The sequence below is a fragment of the Capra hircus genome, chromosome 16 (genome assembly GCF_001704415.2).
Source record: "Capra hircus breed San Clemente chromosome 16, ASM170441v1, whole genome shotgun sequence".
Taxonomy (NCBI): domain Eukaryota; kingdom Metazoa; phylum Chordata; class Mammalia; order Artiodactyla; family Bovidae; genus Capra; species Capra hircus.
In genome coordinates, this window is record NC_030823.1 from 67836547 (window position 1) to 67864199 (window position 27653).

The window sequence follows — 27653 nt, forward strand, 5'->3', positions numbered from 1 at the left end:
ACGCAGTTATTCAGATTGAGTGTAAATGGCCATGTTTGAGTCTTATGGCAATGAGTCTTCATTGAAAGGGGAGATGATTGCACCTGCAAGGTTCTCTGCAAGACCTTTCCACATTTGGTTCTGCAATGGGGGAGTGTCAGTAAGTGATCTTGGGAATTGCAAACTTACTGTTATGGGTCCTCATTTCAGATTATATACGGTTGCAAGTGGGCCCAGCTTAACACTCCCTCACCCCTATTAGAGGTTGTTGTGGCAATGGAACTTGGGCCACAGGTACAGCTATGCCGATAGACAGAAGCTTGTGGCTTTAAGAGGGACCCAGTTTTGAATAGAAGGAAACAGGCTTCCCCTTGACTCTCATTATGTTTTAGGTGGAACATAATAATATGCATGTTCTGAGTTATTCCTTTGAAAAATGGCAGTGGGAACTTTGCAAGGGTGTTAGAAAATAGGCTATAATGAAGTGCCTTCATGCCGATTGCAGCCTCTTTCTCACCTTGAACCAGCATCCCCATTCCCCGCTTTGTGTGTCTCCAGTCCAAGGCTTGGTGATGAGATGAGGGTGCAGATGCTCAGAAGAGGGTGGGCTGAGGGAGGAGGGCAGAGAATCCCTTGCACGTCTTGTTGCAGGGATGAGGAGTGGGGCCCGTCGTGTGCTCGGGCTGGCACTCGTGAGTGTTTCGGTACGGGACCTCCCACCTGTGCTGTGTTCTCTGTTTCAGCCCCGGCAGCAGCCCTACATCCTGCCTCCCATGCACGTCCAGTGTGGCGAACACTACTCGGAAACACACACTTCTCAAGGTAACGCTGGCTTGCTGTTGTCCCTTCTTAAGACCTGAATTTGAGTACTGGGGATCAGTGCTGAGATTATTTTGTTTTAGGTGACAGCGATACCTTTATTTTAACTTTGTCATGATCTGAATGGCAGCAGTTTGGGATTTGTGAGAGTCACGGAATACCATTTACCCCTGAGACGAAAACTTCCCCAGAATTGCGTGCGGAAGGAGTTGGGGGAAGACAGAAGGCGAGTTCCTTTCTCTTCCTCCTCATCCTCAAAAGTGGGTTAGAGAAGAGAGTGACAGCTAAGCCCAACGGAAGAGTCTTCACCTTCCTTGCCAGGGTCAGAGAGCTTGTAACAGTCAGCCAGATTTTCATGGTGACAGAGAACACAGGCGTCCAGAATAATTGAAAGAAACACACACATAATCTCAGCCCCTCATTTTAGCTCTCATTTGCCACCTCTCCCCCAGTCTCTTTCTCAGTGAACTCGTTAAGCTCTTTAGTTCCTTGTCCCTCTAAACACTGCCCTGCAAAATGTGTGGGGAAAAAAAAAAACCCATTTCAATAATGGTCTAGTGATGAGCATTTATAGAGCAATTCTTTTCCTTAAGCACTGTTCTAAGTACTTGCACTTCATTGTCTCATTTCATCCTCAAAATAAACGAAGGAGATAGGTACTGTTGATGTCGTTATTTCCATTTGCTGTAGAAATTGGGATACAGAAAGGGTATTGGAGGAGCTTGGATATGAAAATCAGTGTCTTAACTCTGGAGCCGGTGCTCCGTGATCATTTCAGTAACTGCATCTTAGAAAACGAATGGGATTAAACACTGGATGTTGACAGTGGGGTAAAGGATAATTCATTTCTGGGTTATTGTATGCTAGCTCTTGCACTGTCAAAGTGCAAGCCTGGAAACTAAGATCATCAAGATAACGTAATTTAATAAAACATGACTGTTTATGAGCAGACTAGCAAAAGTTACCCTGCTTTTATGGGAAGGCACCAAACCCCATTAGAGGTGGATAAATGCAGTGTTCTCTCTCTCTAGTTTTCCTTGCCTCTATCATTTCATTTTGTCTCTGTTCCCACCTCTCCTCTTTAGGCAGCCGAGTATTTTCAGCCACCTTTTCTGTTTTTTAACCTTTTCTGCCTTTGAATTCCTCTACTCTGCTCATGCTTAAATCTATAGTGTACAAACGAATATATTTTGCCCACAGAAAAATGTGTTTGTAAGAGCTTGCCTCCCAAGGGTGTGTGTGTGTGTGTGTGTGTGTGTGTGTGTGTGTGTGTGTGTGTGTGTGTGTGTGTGTGTGTGTGAAAGGAACACTGGATGCGTAGAATGGTCCTGACTTTAGAAATCTGCTTTCTATTCTCTTTGTTATTGCTGTTGTTCAGTCACTAAGTCGTGTCTAACTCTTTGTGACCATAGACAGTAGCATGCCAGGCCTCCCTGTCTTTCACTGTCTTTTATCTCTTTAGGTACCTGTTTAAAGTATTAATAATTTTAATGTGAAATTGACCTTGGTGATGAAACCAAGTCTAGAGGCGGGTTTTAGGCAGTGGCTAAAATTACACTCCTGAGTCTTCTTTTGCCTTCCCCTGGTGATCATAATGAAGTAGCCATGTTTGCTGACATCCTGACTTTGTTACTTGCCTTGTGTCTTGATTGATGCTCGGCAGTCCCTTAGATACAGGGAGTTTTTCCATTGCAGTCAGGAAGATCAGCTCCAAGAACTCAAAGTTCTTCACTTCCTGGCCCAAATATCCAGTTCTGTCATTAAGCCCTGCACAAGAGGGACCGGTCTTCCAGTGTGAGGACCGTTGTTGGTACCTGATTTGAAAACTCAGGCCAAATCAAGAACTTAACCCAGCTGACAACAGTTCCATATGTACCGAGCTTCATTTGTTTAGATTCACTTTTTCTTTATAGTGTGCTTTAAAATACCCTTTCAGTATCTTGGCATCTTGCCCAAGAAATTGCTGGGTTTTTCTATGGAATATGTGGGTGGAGACCTTGGGATTTCCCTTTTTATGACTTCTGTGAGTTAAAAATTACCCCCATGAGTGTGAGGACCAACTCGATGGAAGCAGGATGGCGTGGAGGTTCATGGGCCTCTGTTTGACTTCTTGCAGACAGCATCTTCCATGGGAATGAAGAAGCCTTGTATTGCAACTCACACAACAGCCTGGACTTAAGTTATTTAAATGGCACCGTCACCAACGGCGGCAGCGTGTGTAGCGTTCACAGTATCAACTCCCTCAGCTGCTCCCAAAGCTTCATCCAGGCTTCTCCCGTCTCCTCCAACCTCAGCATCCCTGGGAGTGACATCATGCGGGCGGACTACATCCCCAGCCACCGGCACAGTGCCATCATCGTACCATCCTACCGGCCCACGCCCGATTACGAGACGGTCATGCGGCAGATGAAGAGGGGCGTCGTGCACACGGACAGCCAGAGCCAGTCCCTGCGAAACCTCAACATCATCAACACCCACGCCTACAACCAGCCGGAGGACCTGGTGTACAGCCAGCCCGAGATGCGGGAGAGGCACCCGTACACGATCCCCTACGGGCCCCAGGGGGGCTACGCGAACAAACTGGTCAGCCCGTCGGACCAGCTCAACCCCACGAATCCCACGGTGCCGAGCAAGCCGGGGGGGCCCAGCGCCATCTCACACACGGTGAGTACGCCGGAGCTGGCCAACATGCAGCTGCAGGGCGCCCATAGCTACAACGCAGCCCACGTACTCAAAAACTATCTCTTCCGGCCGCCGCCCCCCTACCCACGGCCCCGGCCGGCCACCAGCACACCGGACCTCGCCAGCCACCGCCACAAGTACGTCAGCGGCAGCAGCCCCGACCTGGTGACCCGAAAGGTTCAGCTGTCCGTGAAGACCTTCCAGGAGGACAGCTCTCCGGTGGTGCACCAGTCCCTCCAGGAGGTGAGCGAGCCCCTCACGGCCACCAAGCACCACGGTGCAGTGCACAAGCGTCACAGCCTGGAGGCGATGAGCAGCATGGTGAGGGGCATGCAAGCCATGACCCTGAAGTCGCTCAACATCCCCACGGCCCGCCGCAACACCCTGCGGGAGCCGGGGCCTCCCGAGGAGGGCCCCGGCAGCCACGAGGTCCCCCAGCTCCCCCAGTATCACCACAAGAAGACTCTCTCGGATGCCACCATGCTGATCCACAGCAGCGAGAGCGAGGAGGAGGAGGAGGAGGCTCCCGACCCGGTGCCCCAGATCCCTGTGCTCCGGGAGAAGGTGGAGTACAGCACCCAGCTACAGGCCGCCTTGGCCCGGATTCCAAACAAGCCCCCACCCGAGTACCCCGGGCCCCGGAAAAGCGTGAGCAACGGGGCGCTGCGGCAGGACCAGGCGTGCCTGCCTCCTGCCGTGGCCCGGGCCAGGCTGCTGCGGCACGGGCCCGCCAAGGCCATCAGCGTCTCCCGGGCCGACCAGCTGGCGGTCAACGGGGCCTCTCTCGGGCCATCCATCTCGGAGCCTGACCTGACGAGCGTGAAGGAGCGGGTCAAGAAAGAGCCTGTCAAGGAGAGACCTGTGTCTGAAATGTTCTCCCTGGAGGACAGCATTATAGAGAGAGAGATGATGATTCGGGTAAGTGGCCACCTCTCCTGGGGGCATCTTTGAAGGGACGGTTAAAGGGGCTGGTCCCCCCCGACCTCCACCCCGGAGCACCCTCTCTGCTCCTTTTTGATGATTCAGACACACCTCCCTCCTCTGGGCATTGAAGAAAGCGTGAGGCTTATCAGGGAATATGGGAGGATTTAAACATGTGATAGAATTTAAAAGTCACTTGCTTTTAAACAGGTAGGGTTTCGTTTCACAAAACTTTGCCTTTTGCTCCTTCCATTCTCGTCCATGGCTTCTCATAGGCCTGCGTGGGGCAGAGTGCTATGACAAAGTTAGGATCTTACAGGTATGTGGTATTGAGATCAGTGTCTAAGCCAGCATTTTGATGTATATATTCAGGGTCAGATTTCCCATTGCCTGAGCTGCCAGGAGCTCACCTTCCTCCATCTCCTGGCATTTTGGTTTTCTCTGGGGAAAGCAGTTCTTCCCCAGTTAGATTTTAAAAGAGCAGCCTCCCTTCCAAGCACAGCTTTCTGTGTAGATCTGGATGTCAGGATTGCTCATCAGTGTTGACCTTGGTGTGTCCAGTTTCAGTTTCAGATCTTCTTTCAGTAGATGGTCAGCACAAATCTATGAAAAATTACAATAAACTCAGAAGCGTGCAGTTGAGCTTGAATTCACCAGTGAGCTTACTCTATCAAGAACTCACACAGGCATCTTCATACACTCACGCACACACGTGTAACATTTGACAATGCCTAATATTAGACATAAGTCACACTTCTTCAGTATGTTTCCTCTGGAAGGTTAGTTATGTTGCCGGAGCAAAAGTATGCAGTAATAGTTGGACATCTAGAGCAACAAAGTGAATTACATCTTACTAATGAGAAAATTGCTGGATTGTAGTTGCTACTTTACAAAATGTTTTATAATACCATTGCTGTTTATCCTGGAGATGTTCACTCCCTTAAAAAAGAAAATCCTTTCATTATAACTACTCAAACCCAGATTGACTTCTCTGCATGTACCACATCTGGGTCATAAGGTAGCCAGCGCTTATTTTAGGAACTCCAGCACAGTTGTAACTTACATTTTGCTTTGAGGAATTCATCAGACGTACTTCATGTATAAGTCTCCCCAGTTCTGCAGTGGGAATCAACTTGTAAAGAATAGTAAAGAGCCAAAGTTTTAAGAAAGCCAAGTCCCTAGGTTTAGGAATCTAATCCATAGCAATGTTCCGGCTTGAGACAAACCTCAAGAACATTCTCAGCCTCACGGTTTTAGCCATCCACGGAGTATTGCTAGGAATTTGGTACAGGCATAAGTTTTTCCACTTTTCGCAAACCTGGAGGGAAGTTGTGAAAGACGTGCTCGTGCCTGTGGCAAATAAAACCGTTTAGCTTGGGGATGGAATGAAGTGCGGGGTGGGTGCCTGGGGGAGAACTTTCCACGTTTGGGAAAAGTAATCATTGGTAGAAAGGGAGTTTCAGCACTTCTGGGCTGGCCCCTTTCACACAACTCAGTGTCAAGAACTCATCAGCCCAACCATTTGGCCTTGTTATTTCCCTTGCTGACTGGCTGTTTATTGCCACCTACATGATTGCCTAGCCTCACTTTGGTCATATTCATCCTCTTGTTACCTGTATTAAACAAAAGCCTGTAGCTGATACTTACAGCACTGATTCCTCATATAGAGCTTCATGCATTATCACAGAGCAAAAACAAAGCCTTTCTTCACTGTTTATCCACATGTCCTCCCATCCCATCCATTGGGTAATAGTGAATAGCTGATTTTACCTCTTAACTAGTTCAGTAATGTTGTTACCCTGGCCCTATGTCATTTTCCCTTATTTTTTTTCAAGTGTACCTTTTTTAAAAAATTGTTTTTTGTTTTTTGGCCATGCCGCAGAGCTTGTGGGATCTTAGTCCTTGACCAGGAATCGAACCCATGCCCCTCACATTTTAAGCACAAAGTCTTAGCTACTGGACTGCTAGGGAAATCCCTTCCCTGGTTTTTCCCCAAATCTTACATACTCATGAGCTCAAGGGCAGCCACCCTTGGTGGTTGTCCCGACCTCAGAGGAAGACTTGGAGGGTCTTCAGTGAGCCAGGCAAGATGGTGACCTGGCCCCTGACACTGGAGCTTGGGGTGGGTCTCCATTGTCTTTCTGAAGAAACTCACCCCAGTGACCTCCCCACCTCTCAGATGCCTTACTCTGGTGCCCATCATGGTAGCTTTTGCCTGGCTTGTTAGGCATAGCTAAGAGAAGGCTGTCAAGGCCTTCCTAGGATGAGAAAATGTCACCAAATAGGAACTGGAAGCAGACAGCTATGGTGAGAATTTGCCCTGCAGGTAACCCTCTCTACCTTTCTGGAGCGGCTTGTCCCCTTGATGGATAGTTCAGGCCTGTGGTGTGGATCCGCACAGCTCCTGCTTTGAAGACATTCCACTGTCTGTGGTTCCCTAACCCCCAGGCAGGTACTGGGGAGAGAAGAGGCCAAAGCAGATCTTTGGATTCATTATTTTTTATCTCTGGTAATAAGCTCATAGGATAAATGAGGAGGAGCTAAGAGAAATAGTTTATCATTGGGGTTTCAGTGTTGCCTGGGTAGTAATCCTTTCCCAAGAAAGACAAGTAAGTTACTTTTTGCTTTGGGTCCAGTTGGGGTCACCTTATGGTGCAGGTGAGAAGGAAGCAGAAGGACTGTCAGAAGGATCTGAGGACCATTTACAAAAAAAAAAATCATTGCTGTCTCAAAATTTTGCGGAGGAGTGAAACATTCTCAACTGAAAGAGATAATAGCAGGCAGGGAGGAAGTTCTCCCTTACAAAAACAAACTAGTAAGTAAATACACCGACAAAACTCCCCAAGTTTAAATCCTGAATTTTCAAAGTCTGCCCAGGGTTGAGAAACCAGGATCATTCTTCAGAATAGAATATATTTTAGCCCTTTCCCACGTTCTCACAGTTAATCCTCCTCTGAGATGCTCCTTCGGTTTATCTGATGGGTTAGCCCTGTCACGGGACCAAGCATCTTATTGACAGCATCACCCACAAAGGCCAGGGCTCCATTCTTCTTTCTTTTTAATTGAAGTATAGTTGATTGGCAATGTGTTCCCTGGTGGCTCAGATGGTAAAGAATCTGCCTGCAATGCAGGAGACCTGGGTTCGATCCCTGGGGCATGAAGATCCCCTGGAGAAGGGCATGGCTACCTAATCCAGTATTCTTGCCTGGAGAATCCCATGAACAGAGGAGCCTGCAGAGATACAGTCCATGGGATCAAAAAGAGTTGGACACAACTGAATCAACACACACAACAGGTGCTCTATCCTCTACCAATACCATAGCTCCATCAAGACACTTCTTTAGGAAGTAAATTGCTAAATGACAGGCTAAGAAAAAAACACCTGAAGATTTGAAAAAAAAAAAAAGAGTAAGATCACTCCTTCATCTGTGGCAACCAAAGGAACCTGCAAACTGTGGGTCAAAATTGTTGACTTTGTAAAACTCATCTGTTTCTGTGCTTTATAGAGTCCCTCTGTCCTTTTGTCTTCTAAGACAGAATTATTGGGTGGAAAATGCCCTTGTTGCCTGAAGTGAGCAACTGGAGATTGGTCACACCCCAGTCAGCTTAGAGGAAGTGGGAAAGCACAGCTGTAGATGAAATAACAGGGGCCCAACAGTTTCAGAGTGTCTGTGCAGGTGAGGACAGAGAGGGGTCACAAAGTCATAAGCAAGGGCTGGGCACGGTCTATGTGGTCCCCACATGGTGTTCTCCCATGGTTTAGTCACCGGGAGCCATGGCGTCCATTCCTGTGGGTCTTCTGGGTGAAGCATGAAGGATCCTGCTGGTGGGTCATCTCAGGTGGTTCCACGCTATGGTATTAGCGAGTTTGTTAAACTACATCAGCTCCCTTTCTGGGGATAATATCCCAGGGACCAGAGAGATTCAATATAGAGTTAACACCTCAGTCTTAGCCCCTCTGGGTGGGAACTTGGGAAGGAAGTTTTTTCTCTACTTCTATATGTATCCATTCTCTTATCAAAGGGACAATTTTTCTGCTATATCCTTCTGCTTCTCTATATATTCATTCTACTGATTTTTGAGAGTTTGATATTGAAACTGCAACTAAAAATCTTTAATTTTGCCGCTTAAAAAAATAATTATGTGATGGAGCTGTAGATAACCTTGTTCTGTATTTTTCAGGTCTCCTATAAATGTGTTATCACACTTACATAATTTAAAACATTAAAAAAAATCTAAAAAAAGAATGCAGCAGTTTTTATAAGCTTTTTACTATTTAATCTGCGTAAAAGGCCCATCATTTTGATTAGCTCTGATTATTCATGAATCTCTGTTTCTCTTTTCTTTGTCCTGTCTTCGTTCAGTGTTCACCTTCCTAAGGTGACTCACGCATGCTGTTTTTGTGAGCCCTGTGGCAGGGTGTATTTGTGTAGAGTCTCTGCTCTTGTTTGTTTATTTACTCCATTTTTAAAGAAACGCTCAGGAGGCCCAGAGGAGCCGGCTTCCTTGGGCGCAGTGGGAATGAAGGGGAAGGCTGTGTTTGAATTTGCCCTGCTAATGGTAATTGTCTGCATTCCTTGGCTGGGGAGTTATAGATTTGGGGAGATTAAAACACATTCCAGCATTCTCCTGATATTATAAACAATGAGAACATGCCTTTTCTTGCCACAAGAATCTAGAAAAGCAGAAGATGGCAGGCCTGGAGGCGCAGAAGAGGCCACTGATGTTGGCAGCCTTGAATGGACTCTCAGTTGCTCGGGGCTCAGGGCGGGAGGAGAGTCGCGTCGATGCCACCCGAGTTCCCATGGACGAGAGGGTAAGCGCTGGGCTGGTCAAACACGTGACTCATTCTCTGTGGTCTTAGGATTCTGACGCTCTCTCCTCGTCCAGACACGCCAGCACGAAGGTGTGTTGGACGAATTCATTCTTCAACTTGAAGATTAGGGTGACCTGGGTTGTGCTGTATTAGACTGATCCTGCCAATAACTCTTGTTTCTTGGTCAGGTTGGTTCAGTGATGACGCCTAGAGACACCAGCCCCTGGCCACCTGTCTGTGTGGCCTCAGTCAACCCATACTTCTCTGGGCCTGTTTCTTTGTTTTGCAGAGTGAAGAGGTTAAGCCCTTGCCCTAGTGCTCGACTTCTGTGATTTTTGTGAACAAGTACCCTTTATTAGGGAGTAATTATTTTACCCAAGCACTTATAGAATTCTTTAATATGCTGGCCCCTTGCTAGGAACTTCCTAGGTGGTGCCAGTGGTAAAGAATCCGCCTGCCCATGCAGGAGATGCTAGAAATGCAGGTTTGATTCCTGGGTGGGGAAGATCCCCTGGAGTAGGAAGTGGCAACCCACTCCATTATTCTTGCCTGGAAAATTCCATGGACTGAGGATCCTGATGGGCTACAGGCCATGGGACTGTGAAGAGTCAGACATGACTGAGCAGCTGGTCACATGCTTGGCTATAGAGTATGACTGATATATAATTCTTGGGGTAATGCATTGTGAGAACTTTGGTTTTGAAAAGCAAAGAAAGTTGCACGGTAGTGTTTCAGAGGTGAACAAACATGTTCCTTTAGTCCCTGAAATTGCTGTCAGGTTGAAAAACAGGTTGTGTAAATGTATTAGAGTGCCAGTAAGATTAGGGTTTTAGGTTTTGTCAGCGTATATGAAGTATTAGCATGCTCTGAGAGCCAGAAGTGTCTTACTTTTTCTTTTTTTTTTGGCCGCACCACATGGCATATTCCCTGACCAGGGCTCAAAAACTGTGCCCCCTGCATTTGAAGCATAGAGTCTTAACCAGTGGACTACCAGGGAAGTTCCTGGAAGCGTCTTTAGTGGGATCATTTAATCCAATTAATACCACGTTATTGTAATTAGTATTTTGGCCATGGGAAAAATAAAAGAGGAAGGTGTCTAATCTGCATGAGTAGAGAACTACGGACCAATATCACCTTAAAATTTAGCTAAAAACAACTACATAAGTGGAGAAAAGGATTTTTTTTGATAACTAAGGTTTAAAAATCTCCTTATCACTAGAACTTGAAACAGCAGGTGGCTCAGTGGTAAAGAATCCTCCTGACAATTCAGGAGATGTGGGTTGAATCCCTGGGCTGGGAGGATACCCTGAAGGAGGAAATGGCAGCCCACTCCAGTATTTCCTGCCTGGGGAATCCTGTGGACAGAGGAGCTGGCAGGCTGCAGCTTATGGGGCTGCAAAGAGTCGGGCACAGCTGAGCGGCAGAGCATGCATACACGTTAATAACAAAATGCTAATTTTGAATTTCACCTCTTGCCTAGTCTGGCAGACTTTACTGTTTAAGGTATGAGTGAGGAGGCAGTTGGTTATTGGACAAGAGAAGCTTGCAATATGGTGAATGAAGGAGACTGAATCATCAAGTTCTGATTGTCCATCTTGAAACTACTGATTAACACTCTCGCTGTAAATATTTTGAGAAATCTGGGGGTTTTGTCAGAGTGTTTGGATCAGATTATTCAGAGAGCTGAAGATCACCTTCTGTTGCAGTTCAGAACCCTGAAAAAGAAGCTCGAAGAGGGAATGGTGTTCACAGAATACGAGCAAATTCCAAAGAAAAAGGCAAATGGCATTTTCAGCACAGCGGCTCTGCCAGAAAATGCTGAGCGCAGCCGAATCCGCGAGGTGGTTCCCTATGAGGAGAACCGCGTAGAGCTAATACCAACCAAAGAAAATAACACAGGCTACATTAATGCCTCCCACATCAAGGTAAGAAGGGGGGCGTGTTGGGAAGGCTGGTCGAAGATTGCTGGGTTAACGGTAAAAATGCAGGGAGGAGAAAACAGACGGGCTGCCACTGTGCAACTTGGCTGGTCCCCAAACCCCGAGGGAGTGTTTTTGAACTCATGGAGTTTTTCTTAGTCAACTCGAAGGCCATGCCTACTGCTGCAGAGAGAAGGAAGCCGAGTGGCCTTAGGGAAAACCTCAGGTCAGCTATTTCTGAAGCTTGATTATGTGGAGGATTTAACTTTTTCTTGTTTCTGTAAGTGGTAACTTTTCAGGAAACTCACAGGTAAAGCTGAGGACTGTCCCTTTCAGTTTGTAATTTGCAGGCGATTGAGGCTGTGGAAGTTAACTGGCACTGTGTTTCTGTCACTGGAGTTTTTCTGATGTTCAAGAGAAACAGAGAGTTGTCATTTCTCACTTGTGATACTGGTTTTGCATTTTGTAGCTGAAATCCCAAATTTGTATGATATTCACAAGAGTGGACTAATTTAACCATCAACCATAATGGTGACATTGATAATGAATTTTACAAGGTTTGCCAACTTTATTCAATGTATTTGAGTCATTACATTTTTGTTAACTAGTTTGAATATTCCAAATCTTCATATCTCAGTATTTCATAGACTATAAAGTTAGTCAGCTTAGCTTTACTTCGGTTAGAATTTAGAGTTATAGATACATCTGTGCATGCAAACAAGTTTTCCCTAAACAGCTTAATTTCACCAGGGCCCCTAATGACAGAGCATATTTGTTTAGACTGTCACCGTTTGCCCTGGCCTCCAAACTAGGGGAATTATTTGTATACTAATGTGAATTGTATCCGTGTAACTCTTACAGTTGTTACGGGATGTTTTTCAACAATGCAAGGTTCACATTAGTAGTCTGTTGTGGTCAATAACCTTAGAAACCTATCTCTGGCATTATTTCCTTTTTTCATTGAATTTTTCAACTGTAGCCAAATCACAGGTAGGTTCCTTTGAGCCTCTAAAATACAGCCAGTTGTTGGCCCGTGTATCAGTTCAGTTTTGATGCAGAATGTGGAAAGTATACCATTGTTGATATAGTGTTTTGTTCACTGAGCATAGGCAACCACATATTTTTCTATTGGAATATAATTGCTTTATAATGTTGCACAACATTGTGAATCAGCCATATGTGTACATATATCCCCTCCCTCGTGAGCCACCCTCCCACCCTCTCATTCCACTCCCTTAGGTCATCATAGAGTGGTTTTTTTTTTTAACTGTCAGAAAGTCCTGTCCAAAGAAATAGAATGGCATAACTCTCATGGGTCATAATTGTGTATTTTAGTCATATTTTTGAGAGTGAGAACTCTCAAAACAATACTAATACAATAAAAAACAATAAATAAACTAAAACAATAAAAACAATTAAAAAAAAAACTGAGCCCCATAAAACTCTTCAGGAAACTGACAGTGGTGAGTTTCCTGGGCTGAATTTAGATGACGAAATAATGACCGAAAAAATGGACTCAAGCAGAGATGCGGATCACACAGCTGCTTCTTGCTGGAGTATCTGGGAAAATCTTCCACAGCTGTAATATGCTGTCTTCTTTTGGCCAGATCGCCTCTCCTGTTTTCCATCTACTCTCTGGAAAAAGCTGTCAGTCTTCATGGGCTGTGCCCGTCGGGCGTTGTTAACAGAAACGTGCCTTCCTCCATATTCTCCGAGGCCCACATTTCATCTTGTGGATCTGGGTTAGACATGGGTGCATTTAATAGACCCAGAGAGCCTGTGAGAACTTGTCCTTGTATTTTTGGAGTGGAGTTGTATATCTTGCCAGTGTTTCCTCCCTGGATTCCAAGCAGCCGTTAACACAGAACAGAGATTTGTTTGCTCCAGAGGTGAAATCACATTTGTGAAACCCACCTCAGTAGCATTGGCGGTTGGGTTTTTAATGCAGCTTTTAATACCCTCCTGTCAATACTTGGGAATATGCTGAAAGGCCCCAGGCAGCAGCATACTCTGGAAGTATTTATGGCTCCTATATGTTGGGTGCCAGAGAGGATAACGTTTAAAAGCATGATTCCACAGATAAGCCAAATTCCTAGCCAGCTAGCAAATACACGAGTGTCATCTCCCACCAGTAATCAGAAAATGGATTTTGCTTGCCAGCTTTGACCTAAACATGTCTTGTGTAACGAGATAATAACTGACATGGTTTTTGTTTGAATCAAGTTAGTATATGAGAGAAATGAGAGAAAAAGCTGCAAACAGTGATTACTCCATTACCCCTAAAGCTATCTTGAGATCCACACCGGTGAATGTGTAAGGAAGCCTTACTTGGCAATATCAAGGCACAGGAATGAAGAGATACCCAGAAAGAGTCCCTCCAAAGGCCCATTTCCCCCTGCTAGCATCACCTCCCACACTCGGGGCACGCCTTTTTATTGATGAGTCGCCACTGCTGATATTTATCTCTGCAGAATTATCCTCCCAATGTGGGCTTTAAAAATATTCACAACCTAAAAGTTGAGAGTTATGCTTTATTTGGTGGGGATTTTTCAGAATGTAAAGCCTAGGAGACAGCATCTCAAGTAAACCTGAGGGAATTGCTCCCTGGAGGCTAGGGGAGGAGCCAGGTTATATAGAAGTTTTGCAACAAAGGGCGGGGTAGTCAGAACATCAGGAGATTATTGTTAATTAAAGAAAACCAGATAACCCAAGTTAAGGAATTTAGCACTTTTCTGTGAATGGGAAGATGCAAGGGTCTGGGCTTACTGAAATCATTCCTTTGATATGCACCTCAGCTATCTGGGGCCAGCATGGTCTTTTTACCACCTGAGCTCCCTGGAGGCTCACCATGGGGAGTGGCTGCAGTCTGATGGCTGCTAGAGGGCAGGTGTTCTTTCCTTCCCGAGTCCCCTCAGGGCTCACCAGCTCACCATCCATGCTGGTGGTGACTGTGATATCCTTTGTTTACTGATATGGCAGGAAATACTCCATTTCTCACAAAGGTCACCCTGAGCTGTGTAGGGTAATGTTTTTATTATCCAAAATCATGTCAGGATTCCAGAGTTCAGTTGGATGCTATGATACTGCACAAGGGGAAGGTAGTGATGAAATATCATGTACTGCTGGCTTCTGTGCATTCATAACACCTTTACTGTATGTGGTACAGAGCAGTGGGTACAAGAGACGTTTAGGACACACTTCCCAGCAGGGCAGTGGCAGAAGGACATTGTTATTCCAAAGGGGTGTTGTTCCATGGTAGACTTTTCTATTATTTAAAAGGATGCCACAAAGTACTGTTTCTCAATATAGTAGTGGGGTATAAAACCAATTTAGTAAGGGAGAGCTTGTGGGGTTTTGTTTTGTTTTTTTGCTTGTTTTGTTTTTTTAATGGATAGACTATAAAAAAGGAAAAGAATGGCAATTATTAATGCATTGCATATTGGAAACATAACTATTATGTCTGTAAAAATTGTTAGATTATGCACATATATATTCATATAATATTATACATGTGTGTGTGTATATATATGTGTGTGTGTGTGTTTAATATGCACTGATTTATACATAATTACTGTGAGTTGAAGACCAAAACCCATGAGATATATTTTGATAAGCTTGAGTGGCATAATGTTTTCATGTGAGGCTGTGTCGCTAGCCACTCCTGGTCTCAGGACTGTTGATAATGGCACTAACACATTGGACCTAAAAATGTTATCCAAGGTTTTCAGGTGGCTGCAAAAGGACCTGTGGTCAGCATGGGATTCTGTCCTGGCTTTGGGGTTCATTCACTGATGCTTCCCTTGGCTTCCAGGTGGTGGTCGGTGGGGCAGAATGGCACTACATCGCCACTCAGGGGCCCCTGCCACACACTTGCCACGACTTCTGGCAGATGGTGTGGGAGCAGGGAGCGAACGTGATCGCCATGGTCACTGCAGAGGAGGTAAGGGGCACGGGCAGCCCGCCATCTGTCCCCGGGGGAGGGAGTGGTCGGAAGATGAGCTTTGTGTCGGCGACCCCACTGCCCTGTCCCCCTCCTGGCATCTTTTCTCTGCCAATCCTTTTCTCTCTGACGCACCTCTCTATTCTCTCCTTATTTCCATATAGGTTTGTTTTGTTTTCCAAAGATCAATTTATTGTTATGTCCCATTTTGATCCAGCTTTTAACTGTTTTTCTTGAATCACCATGTACTACGATTAAACAAGCAAACAAAAAACAACCAGACTTCAGTCCAGCCAGCTCACTTTTGTTGTGCCAAACAAAGCAATGGTCTTTCCATTGGAGTCTGAGAACTTTGGGGGATCTCCGAGTAACTCGGCGTATATTCCCAAACCCTGGGCATGGCAGCTCATAGGCTCTCCTCTTTATCAGCTGAAAAGAGACCAGAAGTTGTTATTTCTGTAGAGGAGGCCTCTATTCTTTGGGGAGAGAAAAAAAAAAAATCTGTTTCTTCCTTTGCCAAGTCAAACATAGTTTTTCCATTGTAACTGAAGAAGTCTATGTGGTGTTGCCAAAACTGGCGTATACCCCCAGTCCATCTAGCAATTCACTCAGAGCCTCCTGTCTTTGGGGAAAGATGTTTTGTGTTTCTGCTCTTGTCACAGTCTAATTTTTTTTTAACCACTTCCTTTGGTTCCCTCCATTAAATTTTACCTTATGTTTTGAAGTCATTTAGGGTCAGGCTTCATCTGGGTGTCTGGGTTTTTTTTTGGTTTTTGTTTTTTTTTTTTAACCATGTATGATCACATGCTTTCCTGGTGGTTCAGACAGTAAAGAATCCACCTGCAGTATGGGCAACCTGGGTTCAATACCTGGGTTGGGAAGATCCCCTGGAGGAGGGCATGGCAATCCACTCCAGTATTCTTACCTGGAGAATCCCATGGACAGAGAAGCCTGGCGGGCTACAGTTCATGGGGTCACAGAGACTCAGGCATGACTGAGTGACTAAGCACAGCACAGCATGGTATCATATACCTATTTCCTAACAAGTTTTAAAGGATGGGAAACAGAAAGATGTGAAAAACAAGTCATATTCCTTTTATTGACTCTTCTGAGCAGATGCTTTCCAGAACAGCCCATTAGAAGGTGGTGATGAAAGGACTTCGGGCCCCTTCAAGCCAGCTGTATTTCTCTAGGCTGACCTTTCTGTCCGGACAGGGAGTAAATGCTCCTTACAGTCTCTAGTTTTATCACCCTATTGAATTACATCCCTAGAAGGGATTCATTCCATTGAAAACAATGTACTTGCCCTTTGTGCTGACCCCAGGGAGGGACAAGGTGGTAAACACAGCAGGTATGGTCCTTGTCCCCAGGGAGCTTACCTCCCAGTGGGATTTACCGTAAAAAATGAACCAATAAAGTCAGCTTACCATAAAAAGTGAACCAATAAAGTCAGCTCAGATAGTGGTGAGTGCTGTGAAACCAGTAATGGGCTGGAGGGTGACTGCGGGACTACTTTAGGTTAGATGGCAGCCCAGGGCCCTCCGAGGAGGCTGCATTTGAGCTGAAACTTGAGTGTCAGGAAGCCTTAGGAAAAAAGTCCAGTGATCTGTGAAGCAGCCAGAGGCTTACAGTCTCTTGAAATCTGTAATTGATGTAGGTTATTGCTGAGTCATGTTGAACTCTTTGCAACCCCATGGACTGTAGCCCCCCAGGTTCCTCTGTCCATGGGATTTCCCAGGTAAGAATACTGGAGCAGGTTGCCATTTCCTTCTCCAAGATGATGTAGGTACTCAGCAAGTTATGTAAAGACCTCCGATAAATCCTCTTTCATAGGATGGTTCAGTAAAAGAGGTGTGCTTCAAATTTCAGAAGACTCAATTCAACTGAAAGAGTCAGGGCAGGACCACTTGGGTCCCTGAAGATGTGTTGCTCTGTCAGTAGGCCAGCCACTTGCGGCTCATTCCCCCTGTCCTGTACGCTGGGCTTCTCTCCTCTCTCTCCACCCACCTCCTGCCCTAGGTACCCTTCTTTATTTTTATTTTTAAAAATTTTTAATTAAAATAATGTTTTTTGGCCGCACCATGTGTCATGAAGGATCTTAGTTCCCGGACCAGGGACCAAACCTGTGCCTCCTGCATTGAAAGCACCAAGTCTTCACCACTGGACCACCAGGAAAGTCCCCTGGGTCCCCTTGTAAGCCACCATCTCATCCACCCTGGCTCCCACCCCTGTGATGTCAAAATTCTGCAGCACTTTAAAACAGACCCTGTTTTTGTTAATGGCTAAGAATGCATATCCCCAGAAAAGATTATAAAATTAAGAGAGAGCAAAAGGGGGTAGAGCCAGTTTTCTCCTCTGCTTCAGTTGCAATGGAATTAAATGAATCAGGCTGGGAAAAAAAAAAAAAAGGAAATTGACACCAGATGATAGAGACAGTATCGCTGGTTGGTGGGGGTAACAGAGAGTAGTACCAGGGTCAAGCATATGAAATGAGAAGCATGACCTAGAATGGGAGCTTCCCAGGTGGCGCTAGTGGTAAAGAACCCTCCTACCAGTGCAGGAGACATAAGAGACATGGGTTTGATCCCTGGGTCAGGAAGATCCCCTGGAGAAGGGCATGGCAACGCACTCCAGTATTCTTGCCTGGAGAATCCCATGGGCAGAGGAGCCTGGCAGGCTATGGTCCATAGGGTCACAAAGAGTTGGACATGACTGAAGTGACTTAGCATGCATGACTTAGAATGATTACTGGGATCTCTCACTCCTCTGCTTAAGGTCACTTCATCACCTTCGGATGGCTTCCCACCATCCATGGCATGAAATCCCTCCCTGCCATGGACCACAAGGCCTTTCTAACTAACCTCCTCTCTGCCATCCACACTGAAGACCTTCCCGCAGTTCTCACAGTACCTAGCTTGTTCCCATCTCTGGCTCGTCCTTACTCTGGTTCTTCTCTCTAACATTCAACTGCAGCCTGGTTGGGAATCTTTACATTTTTTTCATTGATATAACTGCATGGTAAGTCTTACTGCTGGCCTTAGCTAAACTGTATGAAATCTGCTCTGTGGGAAACATTGCGTGATGTTACTGAGTCAGTGACTTAGAAGCCATTCAGGTTTCCTGCGGTCCTCAGATTTTAAAACTAAGAGGATAAGAGCTTCCCTTGACTCCTGTCCAATTTTGCTTCTCTGTGTGATTCAGGAAGGCGGACGAACCAAGAGCCACCGATACTGGCCCAAACTGGGTTCCAAGCACAGCTCAGCCACCTATGGCAAGTTCAAGGTCACCACGAAGTTCCGAACAGATTCCGGTTGCTATGCAACCACAGGCTTGAAGGTCAAGCACCTTCTGTCTGGGCAGGAAAGGACCGTGTGGCATTTGCAATATACTGACTGGCCAGACCACGGCTGCCCAGAGGATGTCCAAGGATTTTTGTGTAAGTTTTTGCTTCCCAGTCAGAGTTTTACCAACAGCATATATGGTTTGATTAGTTAGAGGTGAAATGAAAAGAGAGGATACTTTCTCTTAGGTGGTGAAAGTATTATAACATTGAAGTGTATAGTACTTTATATGGTATGTGTAGAGCAGAGAAGGTGAATACTTATATTCTGTTTACCATTGATGCAGTGAGCTAAATATGGTAAACTAATTGGTTCTACCGTGATTTAGATCTTTAGTACCTATTCTGATACACAGCGTGTCCTGGAACCTTGGAAACATGCTAAATAAAATAAGCCAGATAGAAAAGGACAAGTGCTGTGGGATTCCACTTATGTTGAGTTACCCAGAATAGGCAACTTCATAGAGATAGTATAATAGAGGTTACCAGGAGCTAGGGGGAAGGGGAATGGGAAGTTATAGTTTGATAGATACAAAGTTTCTGTTTGGGACCACAAAAAAGTTCTGTAAGTGGATAATGGTGAGGTTTGCAGAACTCTGTGGCTATACTTACTGTCACTGTATACTTAATGTTATGTACTTTTAGAATGATCAAAGTGGTACATTTTATGTTATGCATTAAATGTATTTTACCACAATAAAAAACAGAGCAATAAAGAAAAAAAAGACTTTTAAAAGTTCTCTTGTAAAGTAAAATAAAGTAAAAATAAAAATTAAAAAAATTTTTAAAAAATTGTAAAGTAAAATAAAGTAAAAATAAAAATTAAAAAAAAAAGCTGGCTTAAAACTCAGCATTAAAAAAATTTAAAAAAAATTTCTCAGGAAGATTTATATCTCAGAAGCCTTGCATTTCCTACAGCAGTAAATCCCCATCAGTAGTTTCTCCATACATATGATTAAAGGTAGGTGGCTAACTCTAAAGACAGAGAATTATTGAAATCAGCCTGTAGTATTTGAAACTTTTATTTTCAAATTCATTCATTTATGTATATTTTTTGAGTTATGATCCTCTTAGAAACGAATTCATCCAGATTGTATGCGGTAGCTATTTGAAAGGCCAACACCTGGGCGTGTGTGTCCACCATGTGCCAGACACTGAATGCGGCTCTTAGCATGCAGAGATGACATGGTCTCTGTTTTAAAGACTCTCTCAGTCTTCTGATGAAGGCAGCCCAATGATCACAGTCTGGGGTGAGAGCTGATGCTTCTGCTGCTAGCTGTAGCATCCTCTTTCCTTTCCACAGACTCCCCTAAACATCCTGCACTTCTGGGAAGCCCCATTGCTTCCTCACCCATAGGAAGGTGGTGCGAGGGTGCCCTGCAGATTATTGATTATATCCCTGCTAAGTTGTTGATTCACCAGCTGGCAGAGGACCTGTGACCACCACAAAGGGAGAATGTTGAATGTCAAAACCTTGATTTTCATTTTGATAACTCATTTAGAATAGGAGGGGTGGGGAAGAGAAGTGAGAATAAGTTTTCAAAAACCTAGAAGTACCATTTCACAAGTCCAGCTAGAAAGACTCTGGTGCAGGTATTTCATTCCCCATTAATGTGCTGATGGTTCTTGGGGAGTTGGACACTGAAAGTAAGAAAGATGACTGGACTCAGAGGACCTAGAACAAGATCTAGAGTGGGTTAGTGGTTTGCCTGAGGCCCGACAGTTACCTATAGCTCAGAATATTAATAAGGAGCATGGTGACCTCTGCAGAAGTTTCTTTCTTCGTAACAGTGTGCTTTTTATTCTTTCTTGGTAACCTTTTGCTAATTGCTATTAGAAACAAGACTTAGAAATTGGAACCAATGAAAGTAAATCCATCAGATGGTTGACTAACAGCTCTGATAAAACATTGAGTTTATAAGATGGCTAAAATTACAATCAAATCTTTTAAATCTGAGCCAGTTTAAGAAAGATCAATCTAAATTACTGAAAAAAATAGAGAAAAATTTTAAATAGTATTAATTAGTTTACCTTTCTAAGAAACTCAGGACAAGTGTGCTGAGCAGGGTCTTAGAAATGATGGCTCTTTAGGTCATTAAGAATTTTAAGAGATTTTTGTTTGTGTTTAAATTAGATTGCCTGGATGCAGAGAAACTGGGTCAAACTGTCTTCCAGCCTCCAGAGGTCTTCACTGAGTTACAGCTCAAGAAACTATATTAATATGATTGCTGGAGAAAGAATTCATTGAAATCTAATTTCTCTGTGTTTCATGAAATTCCATTTGATAGTGGCATCTGTTTTATTGATCAATATTCTTTTCACTTCTCTCCTTAAATTTAACACAAGAAAAACCTTGTCTCTTGTATGTGAACATTGCCTGCCATCAGAGAATGTTCCTCGCTTAATATCTCTGGAAAAAAAATTGTGAAGGGGATTCCACGCTCAGTATTTAGCTCATGTTGGTACAAATAGCAGCTACTTTATGTAGTCACCTCAGACTGCCTTCCGCCTTGTTTTGTTCTATCTCATTTTACATCACTGATGGTGGTAGTAAATGTTCATTTGGGTAAAACTACTTCAGATTACTAATTAAATAAGGTTATAAAGGAAAATAGGAGTTCTTAGTCATTGTATATAAACTGGTACTTTTACATTATCAGAATGGTTTGAATGCAGTTTTTTTCTCTTTAGCAGTCTGAATTTTTCTCCTCATTTGATTTTACACTGCTGCCCTGGAACAAAATTTTCTGAGCATCAAGAACCTTCAAATCTGCTTCTCCCCTGAACTATAACAATCTCAACTACAAACTGACTTTTTCTGATTTTTAGACTGCATGAGGATTACAATTATTCTTTTCCCTTTTTTTGTGATCATGGAAAAAAAAAAGTCTTTAAGGTTTAGATTGACTAATTTTTCATTTGTGACCAATTGGAATATTAAACAGTTCCTTGCATAGCCCTGCGGGGCCAGGCAGATGTTGGAAGCAATGAGGGAGGTGGCACCCCCCTCCCAACCCACACATTGCGTCCAAGAAAGGGGGGGCCATTACCTTGAGCTACTCAAGTAACCACAAGGGATCCAAGCTGAAAACCAGGCTCCCCAAAGTCTATTTTAAAGTCTGAAAATGGAGTCAAGCCTCAGCTGATGTTCACTCACTCAGTGAAGGGAAGGAAGGAAGGGCAGATGGATGCTCTTCCCACCAGAAATTGGCTCTGACAGGCGGGCGTTTCAAGGGGACCTAGCTGGTGTTCTGATCCCAGTCTGTTAATAGTAGGAATTGCTGTAAGTAATGTCGAGAATCATCTGCTTGGGGGACTTTGGGATTTGCAGAGGGGAAAACAGAATTTAATTTTTAAAAAAGAACTATTTAATTTAAAGAACAAATTCTCCCATGGACTAATTGACTCCCAGCTGGTCCTTTCTGGATCCAGGACTGTACAGTGGGTACCAGCCAAATAATTAGTGTCTTGTAAGAACTGTAAATTATTGTCACTTAAAAAAAAAAAATTCACCGTCATTTTTGCCCCCCTCTCTTGTATGCAAAGCCGTGGAGGACTTCAGTGACGAGATTTGCATTTTGTCTTGCAGCCTACTTGGAGGAGATCCAGTCAGTCCGTCGCCATACCAACAGCATGCTGGAAGGCACCAGGAACCTGCGCCCCCCGATCGTGGTCCACTGCAGCGCCGGGGTGGGGCGGACCGGTGTGGTCATCCTTTCTGAGCTGATGATCTACTGCCTGGAGCATAATGAAGTAAGTCTCTCCGGGCTTCTGAATCATTCCCTTTGGGGGCCAGGCTGCACCACGGCCAACCTTTGACCTGTGCCCTTCTGTTTCCACAGCTTAGTTTCCCCTCTTGACAAGAGTTTTCCAGACCCGTGATTCCCACCTGGACTCTGACATTTACAACCTTCCGTATCTTCTTTCCCTTTCATTGCTCTGTGTAGAGACCCAAATAATATAGAAGAAGAGTGCAAAGTGTAAGAAAGGAAACATTTAGAAAATCTGATCTTCACTGGCATCGACTTCCAAAAGCCTGCAGTGATTTTTGTAGAAGGTCTGGTTTTATTGTGGGTAATTCTCCATGGTGGGTTATTCAGTCCATATAGCTTAGCATTTCCGGGATGTATTTTGGCTTAACTCCTCCGTGAAAATGTGTGTATTTTAAAAGCCTGTTTCATTCTTCAGAGGGAGGTTTCATTGAGGAGGCTGTTTGCTCTTGTCTAGGTTGGCAGTGGTGTGTAGCAGAGCTGGGTGGATGACCTGAGGGTACAGACATGGCCTGCCTTTGCCCAGGCTAGACATGGCTGGCTCTTTCCCACTAGATGCGGGCTGTGGCTATCTGTGCCCACACGGTGCATGGCATTCCCTACTTGCTATAGGTCAGAGTTACACTGAGGGACTTTTGATTTTGTGGAGATGAGAAAATAGCAATTAAAGGCTAAAGACCAGTTCATCTGCCCTCTATTCTCATGAGGCTTTAGGGGGTTTAAATGGCTTTCATTTTTTTTTTTTTTTCTTAGCTGGATTCTTCATAGCAGCTTTGTTAGTTTTCTGATTTTAGAGATGACGATACCAAGGGCCAGAAACAATCGAATGACTTGCCTAGTGCCAGGTGGCTCTTAAGCACTGGTGCCAAGGTTTGAAATGAGGTCCTTCACTTCCTGGCCCCGAGTTATTTCTTGTCTTCACTCTGCCTCCAAATGCCGAGTGTCATTTGGTTCTTGTTCAATTTCCAAATTGTATAACTTGGCGAATCAAAGGAGACTTTTGAAATGATAGTTTTAAAATCAGGAGATGTTATCATGCACGTTCTGTGAAGGAATTTATCCAACAATATATGTATTTGCTCAGTAGCATCAGTAGTTTGAAAAATCAGATTAAATATTGCCCCATGAAATTTATTATATTGAAATGTCTAGGAAAACAGTCAATGCAGAGTTTAAACATGTTCAAAGGATGTTTTAAGTTCCCTGACTATAAAAAGTTAATTTTGGAAACTTTCAGCCTGTACATATGAATGTTTATGCTGCTAAAAAGTAGAAGGATTATATCCAAGTGGCTTTTTGTTCAGACAGACAAACATTCTGTTGGGGAATGAAATGCCCATCATGGAATCAGTTGAGTCTACATCACAGAAATCTCATCATCTTCTGTGAGTTTTTATCCTTTTTTCTCACGGAAGATTTCTGGGTTGTTTGCTTCCCTGTCCCTGCTAGAAGTCTCTAGGAGTTTCTGTTAGAATAATGGCTTACCACTAAGTCACAGATCCACTCAGTGCTGGGAAGGTGGATTGAGAGACAGTGGAAATGGGGTACATATGACTGCAACGTATCCCAGCTCCCCTGGTGGGTTCCTGGGGAGGAGAAAGGGCCTCATCGTCCCTGTTCCACTTAAGAGATCTTGTCCTCATGTCAGTTTCTTTGACAAACTCCTTCTTTTTGCCATCCCCCACGTACCCTCCTGTGCTCCCCTTTCCTCCTTTTTGACTATGAGAAGCTATTTTCTTTGTCTTGTCTGACATGGAGGAGCGCTCTGTTCTGAGCGCTCTTTGGAGACCCATCAAAGACTGAGCTTCACTAATACAATGACATGAAGGATTATCGATCACCAGATGTCATTGGCCCAGGGGAACATAAATAACACGTGTCAGAGCCAGCTTGGTGCAGAGTGAGGGATGCGGCCACGAGCACCCTGTGTGGACTTGGTGAAGGCTTGGGGGGATTAGACTTTCCATGGGGTTTATCCAGACGTAGCGGATTTCCTCAATGCCTAGTTGCATGCCAGAACATTCTTTATGGGAACCGGCAGTCAGTCCAAAAACGACTTCTGTTCCCATTGATATTCCAAGATAGCAAGATGACTCATATTTTTCACTTCCCTTCCCCTAGCACAAATATAGTGAGCCTTATCTGTGCCGTTTCCCATAACTGCTATTGGTAGATGGCTAGGGGAAAAAAAGTTCTCTTCTTGTTCTGCTTCAGGCCTGTCCAGTAAAATTCAAACCCTTATTTTAGGAGTGGGACTCATTGCTTTGTTTTTTAAACAAAAGGTTTTGCTAAATCAGTATAAAATCAAGTGACCGATTTTTCTCCTGTCTAAACTTTCCCATCTCCTTTTCCTGTCTTCTGGATCTCGGATACTTTATGTTTTAGTCGATAATCCATAGAGTTTGAATTTTCTCGGGGAGATGCTTTTTATCGGAGCAAAGATCCTTACTGGGAAGTTGGGCAGCTGTGAGGTAGGAACGGGAGGGGATTCTCAGGGGCTGCCCTGAGAAGCTTCTGTGTGTCCTGTTACCTTTGGTCGCTGAATGTTAGCTGTAACATTTCAATGCCCATTTTTTTCCTCCAGAATGCACCAGTTTCATGGTTTTGTGATCCTCTCCTGGCTGCCTGTCCCCAATCAGCTAGATTACAAAAGGTCAGGTCCTCACTAGCCACAGAGCAAGATGTCTTGATCTTGCTGCTTTTCTGAATTGGCTACCCCCTCCTCCCCTTTCATAGAGTAGGAAGAGAAAATGTCTCCTAAACAAGGTAGAGAAAGTATCAACGGCCTCCTGGTTCCTTGAGCTAGGGACAGTGGACAGTGGAGCCTGTGGGAGTGAATCTTCAAGGCAGGTTGAAGGATTTCATTGAAGACCAGGGGAACCTTGGTCTTGTCCCCAAACGGCCCCACATCAGCTAGTACATCACCCTTGAGTCAGCCTCGGGGGCTGAGTCCTGCAGGCTAGGGAGATGGTAGTGATCTTGATGATAGTGGTGGTGGCAGAGATGCAAATAGAAGTGATGGCGGTGGTAAGAAGGTGGTGGTGGCGATGATGATAGAGGTGGGGAAGTTGGAGGAGATAGTGGTGGAATTGGAGAAGGTGGAAGTAAAGGAGATGGCGGTGGTGGAGGAGGTGATATAGATGGTGAAGGGGGTGGTGGAGATGATGAAGGATGGTGACAATGACGAGAAGAATGAAAATATTCTAATAACCACACCTAACATGTGTTTAGCATTTACCAGGTGCCAACACTGGGATTTCCCTGGTGACTCAGCAGCAAAGAGTCTGCCTGCAGTGCAGGAGACTTGGGTCCAACCCTAGGGTTGGTCAGATCCCTGGGAAGAGAGCATGGCAACCCACTCCAGCAATCTTACCTGGAGAATCTCATGGACAGAGGAGTCTGGTGGGCTGTAGGCCATAGGGTCCCAAAGAGTCTGACGCAACTGAAGCAACTGAGCACTTGGACATGTGCCAACATTGTTTTACGAGCCTTACACCTCGTAGCCTTCACAGCAACCTTATGAGAGAGGCCCTCCTAGTGTGTGCGTGCTTGCTAAGTCACTTCAGTCATGTCTCACTCTGTGTGACCCCGCAGAGGGCATGGCAACCCATTCTAGTATTCTTGCCTGGAGAATCCCTATTAGAACCCGCATCTAACAAAGAGAAACTGAGGCATAGGGAGAGAACCTCTTAGCTCCTATGTGACTCTGCCTCTCTTTTCAAAGCCTTTGATGGGCGTGAGGTGGAAACAGTCTTATCCTATCCTTCCATTCAGGGCCCCACACAGAGCAAGGCTCATCATGCACTATGTTAATTGTCTCTGTTAGGCGCCCTGTGGTACTTTAGAATATAGTTTAGACACAGACCCACTAGTTACCATCAGGAGCTTATGGTCTAGGCTCTGTATTTTGACTAATAGTTTGAGGATTCACATGCTTTTTTCTCTTTCCTTATTACCAGGGACTTGTCCCTTTGAAATCTGTGGTGTGTGTTACTTAACTCGTTGTGCTCAATGAAATAGGACGGTATGTGTGGTATGGCTACACAAAATTTGGAAATAGCTGAAATGACTTTTGAAAGTAAAGGAAGAGAAGACATATGACTGAGTTTTTTATTGTTATTCTGTTTTCGATGCTTGCTGAGTCCTTGGTAGTTTCCTGGGTGTGGTTGTTTCCCTGGACTAAGGGCTCCCAGAGCAGGGGGCCGTGTGCCAAGGGCACGATGGCACATGGACTCCATGGTGCTTCTGCCCCAGCTGGTGCAGGAGGATGGAAGTGACACAAGGAGGGCACACCAGGGCACTGGTGACCCACTGTTTTCACTCCTTTCCACTGGAGATCCTCAAAGGATTTACACACAGGCGATCTCATTTAACACTCGGGATATTGTTTGTTAAAGGCGATCACTCCAAACATGAGTGGTGTCCAGAGATCGTGCTTTGACATTTTAAGGGTTTACACATACATGATCTCACGGAGTTATACCTGAGGTCCTGCGAGATAGCAGGATGGGCACGGGTGCTCTTATTTCACTAAGACTGGGACCCTGAGTAGGCTTTATCGAGAGCTCTTGTGTGCCAGACACTGTGCTCAATGGTTCACATGTGCTTCTTCACTTGATCCTGTGAGCTGGGTATAGTTTATCATCCCGTGTTACTGCTGAGGAACCATCACTGACTTGGTCAAGGCTACATGGTGTTAAAGCAAAGCATCGGTATGCTGGTATCACAGAGGAAGAAATGAAGACCCAAACCTGGCTTAAATCCTACCGTTGGGCCATGGTAGCCTTGAGAGGAACCAGTTGGGTTTAACTCCAGCCTCTTTGTTTTCTCTAACAGACTGGTCTGTATTTAAAATATCACACCAGTGGTGCGGGACAACCAGCTTCTCCAGTTGTAGGCATGGTCTTTGACGGGGTAACCTAGAGGGGGACTGTCTTTGGCTTCCTCCCGTTCCTGTACAGGGGCCGCGGGTAAATACATTCCTCATTCGGGTAAGGGAATGAGGAATGACCCAAGGGAAGCACCCCCCGCCCCAACCATCTCAGAATCTTTTCTTTTCTTGCAGAAGGTGGAAGTACCGATGATGCTGAGGCTCCTCAGGGAGCAAAGGATGTTTATGATCCAGACCATCGCTCAGTACAAGTTTGTCTATCAGGTCCTCATCCAGTTTCTCCAAAACTCCAGACTCATTTAACCCCCGCATCCCCGACGGCAGTTCCTGGAAGAGGGGCCCAGCTCCATCTCGTGGATGGGGAAACACCTCCAGACAACATCTGTTTCTCAGCAGGGCGCAGATGGCCGGAGCAGGCAGAGGCCGCGGACTCCCTGAAGGCGGGAGCCAAGATCACTTGCAAACATTGTGTACTATTTTATATGAGATAATTTATTTTTTCCTCCTTTGGGATAACTTTTGTGAATCATCCTAACTCAGTTTTCACAATAATATAGTCTTTTCATTTGAACCACA

General features: G+C 44.9%; 1 protein-coding gene across 2 annotated transcripts in view; it reads left to right on the top strand.

Annotated features, from left to right (window-relative positions):
• Positions 1 to 27653, top strand: part of PTPN14 (protein tyrosine phosphatase, non-receptor type 14) — a 188884-nt gene extending 161231 nt beyond the window's left edge. For both annotated transcript variants that reach the window (XM_018060733.1, XM_018060734.1), the window contains exons 12-19: positions 723 to 801; positions 2915 to 4398; positions 9074 to 9217; positions 10924 to 11142; positions 14948 to 15076; positions 18278 to 18512; positions 22006 to 22169; positions 27252 to 27653. In XM_018060733.1, coding sequence (XP_017916222.1) covers positions 723 to 801; positions 2915 to 4398; positions 9074 to 9217; positions 10924 to 11142; positions 14948 to 15076; positions 18278 to 18512; positions 22006 to 22169; positions 27252 to 27380 — 2583 coding nt within the window. In that variant the 3' untranslated portion in view covers positions 27381 to 27653. The remainder of the gene's footprint in view (positions 1 to 722; positions 802 to 2914; positions 4399 to 9073; positions 9218 to 10923; positions 11143 to 14947; positions 15077 to 18277; positions 18513 to 22005; positions 22170 to 27251) is intronic.